The sequence below is a fragment of the Gymnoscopelus microlampas genome (assembly GCF_963454915.1).
Source record: "Gymnoscopelus microlampas genome assembly, chromosome: 8".
Lineage (NCBI taxonomy): Eukaryota > Metazoa > Chordata > Actinopteri > Myctophiformes > Myctophidae > Gymnoscopelus > Gymnoscopelus microlampas.
Window position 1 is genome coordinate 29,806,295 of NC_139945.1, and position 7,516 is coordinate 29,813,810.

Sequence of the window (7,516 nt, forward strand, 5' to 3'; positions counted from 1 at the left end):
AAATGTGTGATTTTTCTTCCTCTCACTCTGTCATCATCCTTCTATCTTTGTAATTATTTTTGATATATTTTGGGCTACTCACTTTTTCCCGCTCTCTCTCTCTGTGTCTCTCTCTCTCTCTCTCTCTCTCTCTCTCTCTCTCTCTCTCTCTCTCTCTCTCTCTCTCTCTCTCTCTCTCTCTCTCTCTCTCTCTCTCTCTTCCACCTTCCTGTCTCTCTTCATTTTCTTATCTCCCTGTCCTCAGGCTTCTATGAGTCGAGTGAGGGTCAGTCTCCTAAGGGGAGGCCTTATTCTGCTGAGCCCACAGAGGTCCCTGTCTCTCCCTGGGCCTACAGCAGTGACAGGCCCAAGTCCCTGGGTAAGGAAAAACCAGCAGACCTGGCAGAAACCACTTCAAGGCAGCTACAGTAGTACATATGTGTGACTCAAATGATTAGACAAGTCAGGTCAACCTGAAGAGTAGTACAGGTTGTTTTTAGCATTCCAAATGTACTGCATGTCGTGTACAGATCTGCTGTTTAAGTGATTGTGCAATTTTTAGCATTGCGTTTTAACTGTTTGATGCAGTCTTGGCACTGATGTGTTGGCACTGATTAACTTACACTGTAAAAAGTGTAAAATGTCAGATAGGTCTCTATCATTTCCCTCAAACATGATAGGCTTTTCAAACAGGAAACCAATTAGGTATAGAGAAAGTTAAAATATCTACTTTCAATTATTGGTTTCATTACCATCATTTAGGCTTGAGTATAATAGGAAGCATACTTATATATACATTTATTATTCTTTTATAAAACAAAATCCCAGTGGTGTAAAGTAATTAAGTACATTTACTCAAGTACTGTACTTAAGTACAATTTTGAGGTATTTTTACTTTACTGGAGTATCTTCAATTGTCAGTACTTTTACTTCTACTCCACTACATCTGCATCTCTGAGGCAAATATTGTACTTGTACTCCACTGCAATTATTAGTAATAACTAGTAAGAAAACTTACTAGTTACTTTGCAGACAAGCTCACAACGCGTCGCGTTGTGAGCTTGTAGATCTGCTATTTTCAAAAATGTTTGTACTTTTACTTTTGATACTTTAAGTATATTTTGACACCAATACTTTTGTACTTTTACTCAAGTAACATTTTGAACACAGGCCTTTTACTTGTAACAGAGTATGTTTATATTGTGGTGTTGCTACTTTTACTTTGGTAAAATATCTGAGTACTTCTTCCACCACTGCAAAATACTAGACTTTAGGTTCTGCACCACTACTACTTCTACTTACTACAGTGTTGTTTCATCTTCTATAGGAGACCCTCTGATGCTAAACGGAGAGCACCTGGATGTGCCCCGTGCCACTCTGCCCCGTTCCTTCTCTGCCCCTTACCCGCCTCTGGAGGGCATCGCCGAGGAGGGGCCGGCCGAGGAGCCCTTTCAGTGGGAACTCGGTGGCTTCGACCAAGCCGACTGGCACCACCAGCAGGCCACCGAGGAGGACCAGGTGACCAGTGTTGATTTCGTCGACTAAAACTATGACGAAAAATGTTCGCCGACTACCTTTTTTCACTGACAAAAAACAAATTAAAACTAAGCAACGATGACTAAAACTAAGACTAAATATATTGACAATTTCGTCAACAATTAAAAACTAGACTAAAATGTTAGGGAGGGACGAGTGGAGAAGAGATCCAGCAGAACTAAAAGACAAGTCATTTTATGTTTGGTTGCGCTCGGGTGAAAATAGCCGATCTACAAGCTCACAACGCATCGCGTTGTGAGCTTGTAGGTCGGCTATTTTCAGCATGCAACCAAGTGTAAAATCGGCCATTACGACGCCATCAAGGCACCGCCGCAATACATTTCAGTCGAATAAATCAACTGTGGATTTAGTCGACTATAATCTTACATTTAGTCGACTAAAACCAGACAAAAACTAAAACATTTCAGATGACTAAAATATGACTAAAAACTAAAGGGAATTTTATTCAAAAGACTATGACCAAAACTAAATCAAAATTTGCTGTCAAAATCAACACTGCAGGTGACAGAGGAGGAGGTCTACCAGCACGCCCTGAGGGTCGAGGGTTACATCCTGGGTCTCATCCAGCGCCACACCCACTCCCTGCTGCGGCCGAGTCAGCCTCGCACCACGCTGACCCCCGACCCCTCGTACTGCAGCACCTCCAGCCAGGGCAGCCTGCTCAGGAGGACCCCCTCACACACCCCGGAGCACTGCCCGCCTGACCCTTACGCCGACCTCCTCGTTGACCCCCGAGGTGACCTCTCGGCAGAGCATGAGATCTGGAGGGGGGGTGATGATGATCCGCTGGACGAGGAGGCCTGTGGAGGAGAGGCTCCGTCTCTGGAAGAGGACTGCTATCTGGCACTGCCGCCCTACCCCCACTCCTCCAGGCCTCACTCTCTGGCCGGGGGGCTGCCGCTGCAATCCCTGCCCCCCCTTCTTGACCCCGGCTGTGGTGGTGTCAGGGCTCTGGACCTTTGTTGCGAGCCCACCCAGTCCCCCCAGCCCTACCTCCTGACGCACTCCCCGGCTCATCATCACAACCAGCACCTTGTCAGTGCTCAGTACATCCCTGGCCAAGGCTGCCAGGCCCCTGTCCGCTCCCCCAGGCACTACGCCCCGGATCAGCCCAAACCCGAACAGCCCGGCTCCAAGCCAAGAAGCTCTAAAAAGACCCACGATGAGCGGCAGAGCTCAAAGAGGCCGAGCAGCAAGACCAGTCGATCTCAGTCAGAGAACAGTCTCCTGGGCCAGCGAGGGCTGCCCGAGCGTCGATACAGCACCACCGAGAGGCCCCAAAGCCGGAGAGACCCGGCACAATGCCAGGCCGAGGCCACGGGGGTCCAAACGGGCACCGGCATCCACAACGGGGGTCGGCGCTGGTGCTCCAACCTGGAGCTCAGCCAGGACGAGGGGGAGGCCCACGCCGGGCAGGCGCACAGGCGACCGCCTCGGCGAGCCCGTCAAGGCCATCCTTCATGCCCCCAGACCCATCCCCATCACTACCGCCAGCACCACCACGGCCAGCCTCGGCTCTTGGACTACCCAGAGAGAGCACCTCTTTGTCGGGCCGAGGAGGGATACGCGGCGGCCGCCCCTGGGGAGTCTGAGTCCAGTATGAGTGAGGTCTACTCCCCAGCCTCCAGTTCGTTGTCCAGTTCCTCAGATGAGAGCGGGGGACTGGTGTGGCCTCAGCAATTGCCCCCACGACTTGCCCCTTCCTCCTCTTCCTCCTCTTCCCCCCCGCAAGTGACTGCCAACGCCTCCTCCCAACCCAAGGCTTTTGTCAAGATCAAAGCCTCCCACGCTCTTAAAAAGAAGATCCTCAGATTCCGTTCCGGTTCCCTCAAAGTCATGACCACCGTGTGAAATGATGGTCAAACATGACCATCTGAACTGGAACTTTTACTGTAGTTTTTCAACAAATGAATTACCTCTCCAACATATCCGTTCAATTAACATATCCTGTTTTCATATTCTATATACCTCTTTGACCAAGATACAGCTTGGTCAAAGGATCCTATGTCAGTATTATTTGGTTCATCTGCTAATTAACATGGCTAAAATCATGTCAGACTAACAAAAACGCAAATAGATGGTGTTTTCCTGCACAGCCGTGTACAGACATGAAGCCAATTCTTTTTTAGTAAAACACCTGCCACAGTCAGAGTAGCTATTTTCAAATATTATTTTCATATTTCACATCACGTCAATAAATACGTTTAACAGCTGACTTGTTTCTCTCCCCATATTTGTCATTATGACAATTCCCCTCGAACAATGAACTAAATAACTACAACACCCTGCTAGCCCCCACTGCTGTCCTGGGGTGGTGTAGACAACCACATGTGTGGTTGGAAATACTCCAGTAAAGTTTAAAAAAATACCTCAAAATTGTACGTACAGTACTTGAGTAAATGTACTTAGTTACTTTCCACCACTGGTTTCATGTATGTGTGCCTACATGGACAGTGTACAGTTAAACTAAAGGAGGATGAAACCCTATAGGCTGATTTTGTAGTTTGTTTGAGATTTGATTCAGTGTATACACAAAATTGTTTTTGTTTTTGTTTTTTTCGAAATATTTTGGCATTATGTTGTTAACTCTGTCTCATTTATGACCAATGATAAGCTCTAAAATATGTTTCATTTGAGCTGGTCTTGAATGCTGTTATTGTAACACCTAAAGGAAACACACCCACAATTAACTTCATTGGCTTCATTTGTGTTTGTTAGTTAAAATGTGGGCTGTGGAAATTATTCTATAGACTCATGTTGCTAATGCTCCTTGTTTTTGTTATTCATTTTACTTTATAACTTGACTGTCTGCTAAATGTTTAACAGGCAGAACTGGCTAACTGCAAATATTAACCAACATTACAAACAGTATTTAAGCTAAGTCTGTAAATTAAATGACCAGCAAACATATAAACATAACAAAGGCAACTGCGTCCTTCTATTTAGTTTTTCTACTTACAAACAAAAAATATCAACAATCTTATAGGATACATTATACGACTGAGATCATAGCCAGGAGGTAACCAGGCCTCCAAAATCGATGACCCCCACCACAAAACTAAAATGTCTCTCAAAACATAAAAGAAAAGGGCATGCCATGAAAGAGCAGCGTGAATCGGTTATGTTTCAAAGGATTGTGCATTTAAAGTAATTTAGTTAGGATAAAAGTAGTAGCAGTTGCTGGAGATCACTACTAGGGGCTAGCTGATGTCACTTCCTTTGTGCAGTGTAACAACAGCTAGTTCTTTAGCCTGTAGTTAGTTAAACAATTAGTATACAATAACAAAAAAGTGTTAGCATAGCGAAGTCATCTAGCATTGCATTGCCAGATCTTCTGATACGTCTGAGGACTTCTAAATAAATGGTAGTTGCTAGAATGACAGTGAGAACAGCCACTAGCAAACCTGCTTTGGAAACAAACCCTGGCACTGCCCGAATACACCCTAAAGATTTGGGTTGATTCTGCAATGCAGGGGTTTTTAAACTCTCTTGTTTTCACACATTTTTATCAATGACAGCTGGGAGATTGTCCCAGCTGTTGAGTGAAGCGTTTAGAGACTGACTTTGAGTGAGTCGAGTCATCCAGCTCTTTTGACCGCTGCAGTCATAAAAGTCCTCATTTCCACACAAGAAGAGACAGCCACACTGACCTTAGTGTTCAGAATATAATATTCAATCAAATCAATAACAATTCCTTAAACACCACTGCAAAGATTGAGATCAAACAATAATGCTGCACTACCACTGGAAAAGTGACCAAAACCGAGTGAAGATTTCTGTTCATTTTCAAAACAATTAAGCTCTAAACGTACTGACACACATGCACCTCCTGCTTCAACAAATAAGAAATCAGTTTATATATGATATGGAAGGGGGGAAAAAGTACACGCTACAGTTTGGACTCCATTAGCCCCACCCCTCCCTGTGTAAGCCAATAGGGAACACAGAATGAATAATTTGCTACCTCTCTTCCTCTGACAGCCAGCTGCTCCAATACTGTGATGAAGGACCAATGAAGTGAAATGAGCTGCTGTCCCTGAGTCAGCTGTAGGCCATAGGCCCTATGGCCCTATGGCATAGGGTCACACTCTGGGTCCCATGTACATGCATGCATGCACATGTGAATGTCAGACTGCTTCTGAAATGCAGAGGCACACAGACGCATTCTCTCTTTCTTTCTTTCTTTCTTTCTCTCACACACACATGTGCACACGCGCACGTATGCGCGCGCACACACACACACACACACACACACACACACACACACACACACACACACACACACACACACACACACACGTCTGTAAATACCGTTCTGTGGCCTTGTTTGAGATGAATGTAGTTTGTAAATAAAGATTTCCCCTTGTCTTGAATACATTGCCTTGACTATTTATAATGTGTTAAAAACCTTTACGTATTGTTGACATATAATGAAAGCAAAGAAAACATAAAGGGAAATATGGTTGGCAAATTTGGAGAAATGAGCACAAGCTAGATTTTGAAAGTAAAGTTAGCAGTAGAGTAGCAGCAGAGGACAAACACACTTTGAGACAGTTCTTTTTTTTTTTTTTTAACAAAGAGAACATAAAACAGCCTCAAACAGGCCTTGTGTTAGGACTTATAAGGGCCTTATTAACTGTTAATTAATGTGTATTATCACAATAGTGTAAGGATTTGTGGCCAATGTAAACAACGTTATATCGCGTTAATTGTAATTATACCCACACACAGATCGCTGTCTGCTGATTTGAGGTCATCATCACCCACATCTTTACGTGTCAATATCTTCTCAATCATTTTGAAATATTCAAAATTAGAATCAGATGTAGAGTTTTTTTTTGTTTTTTTTTTTGGCTTTTATGCTGACAACACGTTGCTCTGCCTATATAGGCTATACAATTAACCACTTAAACACAAGCATCAGCGAAAGCTTTCCCCACAATAACAGAAAACAGAAAAGACATTAGCATAGAGCCCTGAGGCACTCTGGTCAACCATGTATGCGGTTTTAAGTGGTTAAGTGCACACCAAGATGCGTCCCTGTCCCTCCAGGGCTCTGTGTACAAGTTAGGTCTATATTGTGTCTCCACATCAACTAAAAGGCATTCACTGTGGGGAAGACTAATTCATGTTTTACTGTATAATCACACTAAACCATTATGACCAAATATGGCTATTTATGAAATACTTTCCGAAAAGTCATGAACATTCTTTTGTGATTACATGACAAAGTTTACATTATCATTTGCAACAGTGGTGTAAAGTAACTAAGTACATTTACTTAAGTACTGTAGTACAATTTTGAGGTGTATACTTTCACTTTACTGGATTATTTCCAATTTTCAATACTTTTACTTCTACTCCACTATACATCTCAGAGGCAAATATTGTACTTTTACTCCACTACATTTATTTTAAAACTTTAGTTACTAGTTACTTTGTAGATTTTGATTATAATTACAAAACATGCATTAACCACTTCAGCCCTACAGTACATAGGCCTACATTTCGGCCATTTGAAAATAGCCGATCTACAAGTTCACAATGTGAAATGGGACATTCTGCATAATGAGTACTTTTACTTTTGTTACTTTAGGTACATTTTGATGCCAATACTTTTGCACCTTTACTCAAGTACATTTTTAATTCGGGACTTTTGCTTGTAACAGAGTATTTATATATTGCAGTATTGATACTTTTACTTAAGTGAAAAAAATGTAGTACTTTTTCCACCACTGATTTGCAATGTTTATGATAGAGTGGGTCCATTTGCCTTGTTTAGATTGTCTCTTTGAGACAGAGAGCACAAAAGCTGACAACAGCAGAACTTACTCTGCAGAACAAGAGGCTGACATCTTTGCCTGTTCAGCATCACTATATCAGATATTCAGAACACAACTCCCCCGTGTGGCGTAACAGAGGAACATCCAAAACCCAAGAGAGAACATATAACCAACTGTAGCCTACAAGTAACAATTAT

At 43.0% G+C, this 7,516-nt stretch overlaps 1 protein-coding gene across 1 annotated transcript in view; it reads left to right on the forward strand.

The window, feature by feature from the left end:
• Positions 1-3,539, forward strand: part of LOC311050134 (uncharacterized protein) — a 14,057-nt gene extending 10,518 nt beyond the window's left edge. Inside the window, exons 3-5 of the mRNA XM_084064099.1 lie at positions 245-358; positions 1,307-1,497; positions 2,038-3,539. Coding sequence (XP_083920225.1) covers positions 245-358; positions 1,307-1,497; positions 2,038-3,387 — 1,655 coding nt within the window. The 3' untranslated portion in view covers positions 3,388-3,539. The remainder of the gene's footprint in view (positions 1-244; positions 359-1,306; positions 1,498-2,037) is intronic.
• The last annotated feature ends 3,977 nt before the right edge of the window (positions 3,540-7,516 follow it).